Source organism: Drosophila hydei, unplaced genomic scaffold (assembly GCF_003285905.1).
Source record: "Drosophila hydei strain 15085-1641.00,03,60 unplaced genomic scaffold, DhydRS2 tig00008125-arrow-arrow-pilon, whole genome shotgun sequence".
Taxonomy (NCBI): Eukaryota; Metazoa; Arthropoda; class Insecta; order Diptera; family Drosophilidae; genus Drosophila; species Drosophila hydei.
The window spans coordinates 1,001,332-1,013,786 of NW_022045835.1; the positions used below are offsets into that span (position 1 = coordinate 1,001,332).

A 12,455-nucleotide genomic window follows, 5' to 3' on the forward strand; every position below is an offset into this window, starting at 1 on the left:
TCTCTGCCCATCAATTGCAACGGTTTTTGATGTATTGCTTTGGCAACGAATTGGCTGTTTTTAATTTAATGAACCGCGACGGCAGCAAACATCAAACGGAACTGGAACTAGAAGTGGAGTTGTTCGCAGTTGAGAGTTTGAGTTCGAGTTCGAATTCAAGAGCGAGCGAGAGATGGACAGATAGCAACAAAACAAAAAAAAACGAATATTTTGCAGATGTGCCAAGCAGAGGGTTGACAACAGTTTCTAGGGGGTGATCTACATAGAGACGAACCATCCAAGTTCTTGGCAAACACTAAACGTCACTTGAACAGCAGCGGCAGCAGGCTGACAAGGGATACAAATTTTGCCCTCTTTCGTAAATTCGCGAAAAATTAATTGCGTTGCACTCTTTTTTTTAATTTATCAAGGGTCGTATATGCATGTATATATATATACATATATAATATACATATATGCATATATAGTGTGGTGGTAGTTTTTATAAGTCTAGTGGTTTGAGTGGGCGTATGATTCATCATCAGTTAAAAAAGCAGCCCGTTTCTTGAGGGTCAACAGAAAGGTAAGGGCATATAGAAATTAACATGCATATAGACTATATACGACTATATAATGCGAACATAGGGTGGATTTGGCAATGTCAGAGGGTCATTAATGCATGTGCAACAGTATTGCAAAAGCAGCTTACATTTTGAAGAAAGTTTGCAACGCTTTACGACCTACCCTAAAGGGTATGAACTTGTTGGGGGATTCAGCAAGAAACGAGGGTTCCCTTTTTTTCTTGACATATATGGAAAATTCTGGTAAATTGTGAGGTTAGACGAACTTTGAAAGAGTTTTCTTTTCCTCTTTTAAGATGTTTTTGAAAATATAATATTTCTGGAAAATTTGGTTGAGGCTCAACTTGAAGACATTTAAGATCTGCTCAGGATATATTGAGGTGCATGTTATGTAAGGTGTGTTAGGGTATATCTGAGTTAAAATATCTTAAGATAATATCTTAGCTAGATATTCAATTTGTTTAACTGTTTAAAAGATAGTTCCAGATTAGATTCCCATATTATAAAGCAGCATTCGTTTTGGTAACTAAATATTTCTTGGAGCATTTTAGGCATTTCGTTCCCTCCCTAATACATTAATTTGAGTACAAATTGAATTACATAGTTCATTTAGTCTTTAACTAATTGCCTTTTAAGTGCATTCTTTTAAGATCTGCTCCCCTTGAAAGACAAAAGGCATCTTTAATTTCGGTGCAGGGCAAGGAAAGTCTTCAATCGAAAGGCGTACTCCATGGGGCGTCTGAAACAGGGTCTTAAACGAGGAGTTTCGAATGGCTGTGGCCGTTGGCGTCGCTGGCGCCGCTTTCATTTCCGAGTGAGCGAGCCATCAAAACGTTTGTCACAAAACTTATTAGCTATTCCAATGCAGATGAAGATGCCGATGATGAAGTTGTTGTTGATGAAGATGTTGATCATTATGCTGCGGCACGTTGTTATTAATATTAAGCAAGAACACTTCACAAATCGCGCAACAACGACTGCTTAATACTCGCTTAGCGTGCCAGCAGGAGAAAAATTTGCTAGAAAAATAATGTTGCAAAACCAAAGTTTTTGGAATTAACTTTAGGGAGTGAGTTAAATATTGGATCTTTCTGTAATTCATTTTCATATACATATATATGAACTATACACAAAAACCAATAAGCTCTATTTCACATCTGTGAGCGGGACTCCTTTTCTCCTTTTCAAAGTGCTCAAGCTCTATCACCTATATCAAGTCTTGTTTCTAATAAAGTATATATGTATAAGTAGCCGTTACACAGAAGCCCATATACTCTACTCAACTATCCTGAGCGGGCAACAAGAAAGTGCTCATGTTGCGACTTTTGCACTGCCTGCCTTCCAAGCTCTTGTCAGCTACGGAGTAGCACTCGAAGTCGAGTCGACTCCAAGTCGACGTCAGACCCACCCAGAGGTTAGCCCAAGTGGCTTGCCCAGCATCCGAGCAACCGCCTTGACAGTGACATTTAGATATTCTTTTCAATTGTGCCGCTCCACCCCCACCCAGTCGCCGCACAATCTTGCCACGTTGCATGCAACTCAGCTTATTAAAGCGTAGCTGAAGCGTTCGGATTGGGGGACGAAAATTGGCGTCTTTGCTGCATTGGAATTAAAAATTGAGCACGTGCTGCAGTGCCAAGCCTTGGTTGGGGCTATTGTTGACAGCTAGCACAGAGCGGAGGGCGGATGGGGTTGACAGGGATTGGCAATTGGAGCTCTTAAATCTAATAAATTGTCCGAGCAACTTCCAGCCAACTTCATTAGCAAATGGCCAGTGTTTGGCGACGTTTACATTTTACCCAATTTGTTGATTTATCACTGATGAAAAGCATACAAAAAGCTACAGTAAACACACACTAGCACAAACAGAAATGCAAATGCGAATCTCGTTTTCGACACTCGTTTGTTTACATTTTGTTTTTTTTTTTACATTTCTAATTTCTTGGCTAAATATTTGAGCGATTTCCATGGCGTGGGCAAAAAAAGGGATTAGATGTCACTTGACGGGTGGGTGGGTTGGTTGGTTGGTTTATTTGGCTCCGTTTCCTGGGCTCAGCTGCTGCAATAGCGCAGCTAAGTCCTACAACAACAACAGCAGCAGCAACAACTGTCAGCATTTTGAGTTGGGTTAAGAGTTTTTCATGCTTCAGCTAAAAAATTCAAGTTTCAATTTTCAAGCTGAGCCCGAAACAAAGGCAAAAGATTTAGCCAAGTCGCTGCAATCACAATGAACAGAAAAGCATTCACAATGCTATAATGAAAACTACAACAACAACTACAACAAATCAATTTGAAATCCAGTCAAGCTTAAAGATTGAAGTTCATGGCAAAACTAAATTACCTAAATCAATTTGTAGGGTATAAGCCCATACAATAGATTCAATTATCTCCTATGCTATTATATTTTATTGTAAATTATAACTTCAGTTTATCTCGATTCAATTCTCGAAGCACTTCAAAAATCATATTTTTGCGTCTCTATCTCTTCAATCGTTATGCTTTTACTACTTTTCAGTTTTGGACACAAGAATAAATAAATAAGAACTGGGCGGAATACGACGGCTGCAGCATCCTCCATGAGTTCCTTTTGATACAGTTATTTTGCCCTTGCTTTTGGAATAGCCAAAAATCGAAGACAAACCAAAGCATGCCAAAATACCTATTCAAAATGTATATATATAACAGAGTCTATATATGTATATACTATAATATAGTCTATCAGTATTTCACAGTTTATATAAATATACATATATCATGCATATATATTATATAACTCATGAATCTATAACTTATCACTGGTATGTTTATTTACCAAATATTACCTCTCAGGTATCTGCAGTTCATCATTTCCAAAAATAGTATTTAAATTATGCTCAAATTTTAGCGAATTCGGACAAACAATTGGCTTTGACCTATTGCACATTGATTAATAAACAATAAACAATAAATCAAAATTAGTTTTGGCTCAAAATTGAGTTTGTGGCCAAAGCTTTGCGGTTTGTGATGCTAATCAAATGATAATATTGCGGATGTCATACAATATGCATAGAGAGAGACAGACAGACTGAGGGAGGGAAGTATATCCATATGATATGCATATATATTATATAAAGACAGAGAGGGAAAAAGAGAGACAGAGTTAGCTAGATAGAGAGAGAAGTTAAATATTTATGGTTACGAGAGCTATAATCAGATGCGAATCAATTACATTTGGCATGGAAGTAATGCGAGTACTTGCACAAAGTGCTTTAGCCACCCTCGCACTGCGCCCGCCGCCAACAAACGGTGGTTCACGCCCGCCCTGCCACGGTCACTGTATGTTGTCCAAATTAGAAGCAGATGATGATGATGTTGATAAGAGCAAAGCGAATCATAAGATGGATATTCATTGAATCGTGCCATTTATTGCATGCCACATGGCCCTCTCCCTACCTCGCTCTCGCTTTCAGACTGGCCTCAACATTTTGCAACATTCACACTTTTGGGCTGACTTGTCATTGTTGCCCCACACTCTACCACGAGCCACTGATATGCCAATAACAATAAAGCACACACCCAGCGGGCGTGCCACAAACTCTGTCTAAGTGAAACCGGGTAGCCAAGCCGTGCTGCTGGAAGCTGTGAGCATAGTTAATCGTTATTTACAGACAGATAAAGTGCAGAAATATTGTCGAGCAGCAGCAGCAGACGAGTCGACAGACCCAGCCAACGTTAGCTCATGTATCTCATGCGACCACCAAAATGTCGAACTGCCAACCAAGTAAAAGCAGCAAAGCAGCTAACCAAAAGGAAAAATGAGAATGAAAAAAAGTAAGACAAACAACTAGAAAAGGTAGAGTTGGAATACTTCGCAGTTGAAATACCCTTTCCAGCTGAAGAGACTTCCTTTTCTAAATCAGTGAATAATTTTTGAGTAAGTCTTGACTTTTGCCATCATAGTATATGATGAGGAATAATATGATAGCGGCGTACTTCTGTCTTATAAAGTTAGCCAAAGTATAGATATATGAAAACTTTATACGGAAAGATTTTTTGCCAGAGTTTTGATTCTGATATATATATATCAGTTTGGTCTGGGAAATATATATAACTCTTCGTCTCAGAACTGACCTACTTAAAACCACTTATCACACGTCTATATCAACTGATTTCACAAGCTAGCTATCTAACGAACGACACTCAGTTTCTTCCTATACACGGTATATCTATCAAGCTTTTTTTTCATTTGTTTATATATTTATCTATCTATCTATCTATTTGTTAATCTTTTTATCTATCTAGCTAGCTGCATCTACTCTGATATCCTTTTATCTCTTTGTCTATCTGCATATCTATCTGTCAATAGATGGATGAATCTATGCAACTTTATCTACCTACCTATAAATTTATCTATCTTTATCTTTCCATAGATCTTTCCATGGATAGATAATCCATTCATCCCTCTATCTATCTGTTTTTCTGTCCAAGTTACTATTTACGTGCACCTGCTCTGATATCTATCTATATATCGGTCAATATATCTCTTAATATCCATATAGTTTGCAGATAGATAGATATTATATATACTATATCTCTATCTATTTCAAGATCTATCCATCTCCCTATCTACGCATCTATCCCTATATCTATCTATCTACCCATATCTATCTAGCTACATCCGCACTAGCATTCAGAGTTCTCTTCTCGAAGACGTTGCATAGCTCATCAAAATATCATATTACTCTGGCATGAAGAGCGCATTAAGCAAAAGAATGCGCATACTGGCAAAGTAATCGGATTCCCATGCATGAGCCCAAAAGGCGGAGGCGGTGGAGGCACATGGAGCTGCGATAACGAGCTGTATGAAAGGGGGCAGAGCCAAAGTCAGGCAACTGAGGCAGCAGAGGGCGATAGAAGCTGTGTGCCATTGCCAATGCCAATGCCAGTGCCATAGCTCGTAAATTTGCGCTTTTGCCAGAGCCCAAAAAAAAAGCAGAGCATAGAAAATCAGACGAACCGAGGCGAAAAACCAAATGCCACGCCCACACCCATACACTTAGAGGGGCTGCTGTTGGGTTTTGTCTCCATCGCTTCCTGTGGCCGGGCGTCAGCAATTTCGTTGCGGAAATCATTGGCCAGGAGCTGGCAGCAGCAGAAGTAGCTAGTGATGGCTCTTCAGGCCGCATGCTGTGCCTTTTCACACGATAAACTCCGCTGTTTAACTCGTTGGCCATTTATTTGGGCCAAGCAGAAGCAAAATGCTGTAGGCCGTTATCAAATTCAATTACCTAAACCCGGAAATGCGTTTGCCTAGACCATAAAACTGACGCCCAAAAGATGACTCAAGATGTGCCATTTAGATACGAGATTTTTCCTTTCCTTTCGGAAAAGATGTTTGCAATAAGAACTCCAAAAAAGCCCAAAGCTGCGATGACTTAACTAAAGCAGGATACAAGACCAAGCCTAGAGGGTCTACAGTCAGCGAAAAAAGGGGCCCATAACTCAACTAAGGTCTGCTGTTAGCTAAGACCAGCGCAGAGGCACAAGAACTAGGTCTAGACACTCAAGAGACTTAGATAGACATAAATTTCCGAAAAGCTGTAGCTCATCTTAACCCACAGAAGAAGAGCTTAAAGCAGCGAAAGTTCAGTTGAGTTATTTGTAAAGGGCTGAAACGTTAGTAGGGCTAGATGAGACCTAAAGAGGAACATATAGTTGGCAGACAATCCAGAGACAGACAGCAGTTTTTTAAAGCCTTGTAGCTCGCTCACGGCAATACGAAATGGTTCTAAGCCATTAACAAATCAGCTTAATTTGGCTTTAGCATAAGAATCTTTCAGCCGACTGTGACTTTGTTTCTCATGCAAGAACTAAATTAACTTTAACTAATATGAAAACCAAGTGCCGAGACTCTAAAGACTGCCAGCCTTTAAAAAAGGGCCACTTTAGAACATGAGAACTAAACAAAACCCTAACAGATCTAGGCTTAGACAAGAAAGGTTAACAAATAGGTCTAGCTGTATAGTGAGAACCAAAAGCAAAGCCAAGTATCAAAGTTACGTCCAAGGCCAGAATGTCTAACGAGTAAGAAAATAATTAAAAGGCTTAGCTACAGAGAACTAAGTCGAATATCTATAGAAAAAATGAGACAACTACGCTCAAGCTGAGCTGCAATACTCAGGCCTATAGAGAGTCTAACTAAGGATAACAAAAGGGATTTAACGCTGAGTAAGATTGAAAGTTAGAGTAAGATAAGAAATACAATCCTAAAGCTAGAGAAGAGAATTAATAGAGAGTTACAAGAGATTAGGTTCTGGGTAAGATGGCATGACAAAGTTAGCCCAAACTATTCAAAGAGGGAACATCTGAACCAATTGGATTGTAAGAATTAAAGTGTAAAACAAGAATCAAACCTGAAAGAGTCAAAGAGTCAAGTTCAAGAGTCAAAACCAAATGGAGTTGGTTTCTAGCGTCTCGCATCTATGCAGAGCTCTACCTCGTGCCTTATATAAACTCATTTCTGGCTGTGTGTAATTAAAGCTTGCAGCTTTTAATTACCATAGCTGAGCTGGCTGACCAGCGTATGCTGTTTTGCTGCCTGCTGCGCAGCTTGCCACGCTCACTGGCCCCAATTCCTGCCACAGCTTTAGCTCCAGGGCCCGTTGACCACATAAACCACAAGAGCCGAAACGACTCTTGGCAAAAATGCCAACAGCACGATTAATGCGCACATCTGGCAACGCCAGCAGGGCAGGTCACAATGTCCATGTGAACCAATTTGAAAGGAAATATAAACATATAATACATATAGCTGAAGGAACTTGCTTCCTGCTAACCGCAGCGGGTATGAGAATGGAAATGAAATTTGGTAAGCTCTGGCAACGCTGGCTGAGAATGTCGAATAGATGTGGGTAAGATGTACTCACTTTTTGGAACTGCTCCTGCAAACGCAGCAGCGCGCCTTCAATCTCAATCATGCGCCTTTCCAATAACAAATCCTGCAAAAAACAACAAAAAGAAAGAAACGCAAACTGAAGAACAAAATGCAATTTTTGTTGTTGTTCGGATATGGCAACGATATCTAAGCAGATAAATAGGCCCAAAAAAAAAAGAAGAAAAGCTATAGATGATTTAGCTGTGCGATGGAGGGAAAGTGCGAGAGGGTGTGTGTGGCTGTGGATGTGTGTAGACCAATGAAACCAATGGGGCGTATGCGTAATATATTTGTATATATTTCTATATGTATGTGTGTGTGTATGTGTGTGTGTGTAAGCGAATATTAACCACATATTATACAAATAAGATAGATAAGCTAATAGCTGTTACGTATTTAACATGTAGTTAACACAGTACAAAGCTACAAACTACTTGTGTAGCGAGAGATAACAATTAGTTAACCATAAACTGGTTGTTAACAAGGTTGAGAAGCATTTTCTACTGACTCATTGATAATCAGTCAGCATATAACTCAAAGATTAACAATTGATAAGACAATTGTTAGCAAGCTGTCCATGTCCATATCAATAGAGCTATACTTGTGACTGACTGCTTAGACTGTTGACTGGCAGTTAAACATATTACTACTCCATAACAATTTTTTTTAACGGATTTTTTATATTTTATTTTTTTATGACAATTTTCTTTAACGTATTTTTATAAAGTTCTAATAGCGACAAGTCGTTGATAATCAGTTTAACTTGCTAAGCTCTAATAGAAAATTTTTAACTGACAGTTAATATAAACAAGCTCTAGTGGCAATTGAGCAACAGACTATATATGGGAACACATATTTTTGATCAATCAAGAAAGCTTTTTCGTTAACTTTAACTTAAATGTTAAGTCTTAACTGTCAGTTAAACAAGTTGTCAAGTTGCTGTTAATCACCTTATATAAATGACAAACGAAAAGCAAGAAACAGCTTAAGAGCTCAGTTACATATCGATAACAATCGAAAATACAATCGATCGCTACAAAAATATCACAAATACTGAGTTATTCTCAACATTATTAAAAGCTTGGATAGTTAGTAAGCAACAAGTTAATTTTGCGTACTAACCTTTAGAAATTAACTTGGAATCAAATTTAATTTAAAGTTTTTAGCTTTTGATCTTAGCAAACAATTCACAAATATTTTAAAATCTTTTTGAACTTTGCATACACTGAAATTTTTCGTTTAACCAATTTTGTAATAAAATATCAGTTAGCGATAAATGAATTTGAGCATTTTATCGATAAGTGCGGCCAGTTGCAACATTTCACAAAAGATAACGAACTGCAAATGAACTATTTATGAGCCAAATTACAGTTTTTATGTATTTTGACTAAATGCGGGTCTGCGATAACGAACGAGTTGTAATTGAACTGTTGCTAAACTTAGCTTATCGAGTGCATTTTTATGGAAGCAACAAAGCAGCGTTGCAACACTTGATATACTCGCCTCAAAAAGTGAAAGGAGTATATTGCTTTTGTGCAATGTGAAGCAAGAGACTTGATATATACCCGACAATTAAGGGCGTAACAAACAAGTAATGTTGCAGAATTTAACATTTAAGATCAGAATCAACTGCTCCATAGAAAGATCTATTCATTATATGGTCACCCCATTCGGAAATATTGATTTCTGCACAGATTAAACAGTTTTTTGACGAGCATTATGCAGTCGTTGGCGCCCGCAACATTCGTACTAGAAAAGCTGATTGTAATTTAACTTTAAGTGGAACATGAGAAAATTAATTCGAAAATAAAAAAAAAAATACTTGGCGTCTTTAATGCTTAAGCGATTTAAATTAATTTACGAGCAAATGAATTTATTTTGATTTTTTAACTATTTTCGTTTGGTAAGTTTTGCATGTGCACGCGATTCGAAGGTCTGGGACTCGACTTGGAATTGATTTTGCAGGTGTGCATGGCCCATAATTCAGTCGAGTGTGGCATGCAACAAAGCAACGGTGGCACGAACAAAGCCAAAGCACTTGCATAGCAGAGCGATCTATCTGTGACTTGTTTTGGATATGTGCCCGCACTTTGCTGCCTATATAAGGTTTTAGCTGGGTGGGCGTAAGCAGGAAGTTGGAATGACAGTCTCATAATTGGAACTGGAGTTGGAGTTGCCGTTGCAATGGCAATTGCAGTTGAAGCTATTTTATGAGCCTTTGTCACCCAGCCAGCCAGGCACTCAGGCAGTCAGTCAACTTGCAGCTTATTAGTCTGGGAGTCCAGCGGTTTTTTTAGGCGCTAGACAAAGTTTCGACCACAAAAAAAAAAAACCAAACAAAAGTAACAAATTTTAAATAGGCTCGTAAAAACAAATGCTAAACAGCAGCACCTCCAACAGAGAGAGAGAGAGTGAGAGAGAGGAGGAGAGAGGGGGAAAGAGACAGAAGTCAAAACATTGAAACGTGCTTAGCTGGCTGCCAAATACTCGTTCACAGCTCATACAGTAAATTTAGTTAAAATATTGAATACATAAAGGTAGACGGCAGTAAACAAAACCAATATACTCTTAGCTCACTTCATGAATGAGCATATAAACAGAAAGAGAGGGCAATAGAGACACGCAAGCAATCAGACAAATCGTAAAACATATTTTGCTTTAAACACTTAAAATTAGTCGGCTGGAAGTTGTAAAAATCTAATTGTTATAGCTAGAAATATATATATATTTATTTTTTGGTGTGAAGAAAATTAATAAATGCCAGACGGCTGGGCCGAGGGTGGCCAGAGAAATTAAACGAAGATAGAATGAGTTACATAAATACCAATGAAATTGTATTCATATATTCATTATTCATATATATTTCTATTTAAGTATTGTTAGTTGTCATACCACCCTCGTTTATATGTATATCTGTACTATTTATAAGCCAGGTTGAGCCTGGCTAGATGCATGATTCAGCCATGATTTGTGGCAGGAAATTACGCAGACGTCGAGTGGGTTAAGTGGAGTCCATTTCATAGCCATAAAAGAGTTATAAGGCAGGCAACGAGATATATATATACAGTCACAGTGAGATCGTTTTGTTATAAATGTGCCGCTTGATAAATACTAATGCGTGCCTAACCTATTTAAAGCGTATATATAAACATATATCCACATATATCTACATATATAAAACAGCTTATCTGAACAATATACAGCTGTTGTTGTCGAGTGTGTGCGAAGTTTGAACCAGAGTCTGAAAAAACTAAAGCTTGAGCTATATATCACTTGTGACTCTGACATGTTAGTGTGCCTAACTATAGCATAGCTGAGGCTGCACTAGCAGATACCCTGCAACAGAAATCTCACAGGCAGATATATAATAAAGGAGAGATAGTTAGAGGAAGATATATATACTGAGAGAGAGTGATAGAGAAAAAGAAAAAATGAGAGGAAGAGGAAAAGATACTCAGAGAGACAGAGAGAGAGAGCAAGGGAAAGATTGAGATATATAGATAAATAGAGAAAGAGAGAGTCAAAAACAAGTGAGCAACTCTTCTAGCACTCCCTGTGCACTTTAATGACTATAGGGTATGCGCATAGCTACATATTTCGCTTTATTGCCTCGCATACACACACACAGCAGAACAAAGGCAACGATTGCTGTCTGCTGCGCATGTGCAACTGCAACTTGCAACTGCATTTGCCACAGCCAAGTGGCAACTGGCAACTGGCAACTGGCAACAGCTGAGCCATCCAACCAGCCAGCCAGCCAGCGAAACTGAAACCAAAAACGTTGCGAATCCAAAGCTGGCAAATAAATAAATAAACAAAGATTCAAGGGGGCAGGCAGATCGATGTGGCAGGGGCAGGTGCTGAAGACGAAGTGCAAACGTTGCACATAAATTGCCGCACGTTCAATGAACTTTTTATGCGACGAGCCCATTGCATAGGGTATAAAATGGGGTATATTAGCTGTGCAGTTGAATGTGAACAGGTGGCAGAAAGCATAAAGGAAATTTATAGAGAAATTATTAATAGACAAACTTAAAGAGCTAAAGTTTATATATATTTAATATTATATTTATTATATCGTATGTCGAATATCGTATGTAGAATATCGTATGCTGAATGTCGTATGTCGAATATCGTATGCTGAATATCGTATGCTGAATATCGTATGCTGAATATCGTATGCTGTATATCGTATGTCGAATATCGTATGCTGAATATCGTATGCTGAATGTCGTATGTCGAATACCGTATGCTGAATGTCGTATGTCGAATATAGTATGCTGAATATCGTATGCTGAATATCGTATGCTGAATATCGTATGCTGAATATCGTATGCTCAATATCGTTTCAGATTTCTGATCGATATTCAAACAAGACAAAAATAGTTGAGGTAGATCTTATACAAACCAGTTATATGATCTTCGCATTCGCAATTGCATGGTATCTGCTAGTCGAGCAACTGCGACTAGAGCACTTTAGTTCAATCAGACGTCGCAGAAATGCAACTGCAGCCGGGCAGAGAACGTGACTGGGTTCTGATGACAGGGCGCTGGGATGCAGACAGGGTTGATGCAGCAGTAACTGCAGCAGCAGCAGCTCTATTGTATGCGAGCGGCATAATCAAGATGCCATTTAGCAGAGAGAGAGGCGGCAGAGGGGCAAGAGAGAGCAGTTGCTGCAGCCATCTGTGTGTGGGTGTTGCCATTTGAAGAAAGAGAAAGAGAGAGAGAGAGAGAGAGGGGAGAGCGAGATGAGCTCAACATGTGTGGCAATCAATACAGATGCAGCATTTGTCCCACTGTGCGGGCCAGGCTTAAAGACAGCTTCAATTAGCAGTCAGCAGCAAGGCAGCCATCAGGCAGCAGCCATCAGCCAGCTGCCCGCTGGGTCGCTTCTAAGAGTCGCGAGATTTCTGAGAAACATTACACGGCACAGCTTTGTCCCAACCAATTTTACATAGCCGCAGATTCTGTGCGAAGCT

The 12,455-nt window shown here is 38.9% G+C and overlaps 2 protein-coding genes across 6 annotated transcripts in view; one reads left to right on the forward strand and one right to left on the reverse strand.

Moving 5' to 3' along the window:
* Positions 1-12,455, forward strand: part of LOC111605210 (serine/threonine-protein kinase mos) — a 38,499-nt gene that overhangs the window by 14,697 nt on the left and 11,347 nt on the right. The gene's annotated exons all lie outside the window — the stretch shown is intronic.
* Positions 1-12,455, reverse strand: part of LOC111605209 (myb-like protein V) — a 44,892-nt gene that overhangs the window by 12,193 nt on the left and 20,244 nt on the right. For 2 of the 4 annotated variants that reach the window (XM_023323628.2, XM_023323626.2), the window contains exon 3: positions 7,466-7,537. The exons of the other annotated variants lie outside the window; for them this stretch is intronic. In XM_023323628.2, coding sequence (XP_023179396.1) covers positions 7,466-7,537 — 72 coding nt within the window. The remainder of the gene's footprint in view (positions 1-7,465; positions 7,538-12,455) is intronic. 4 annotated transcript variants of the gene reach the window in all.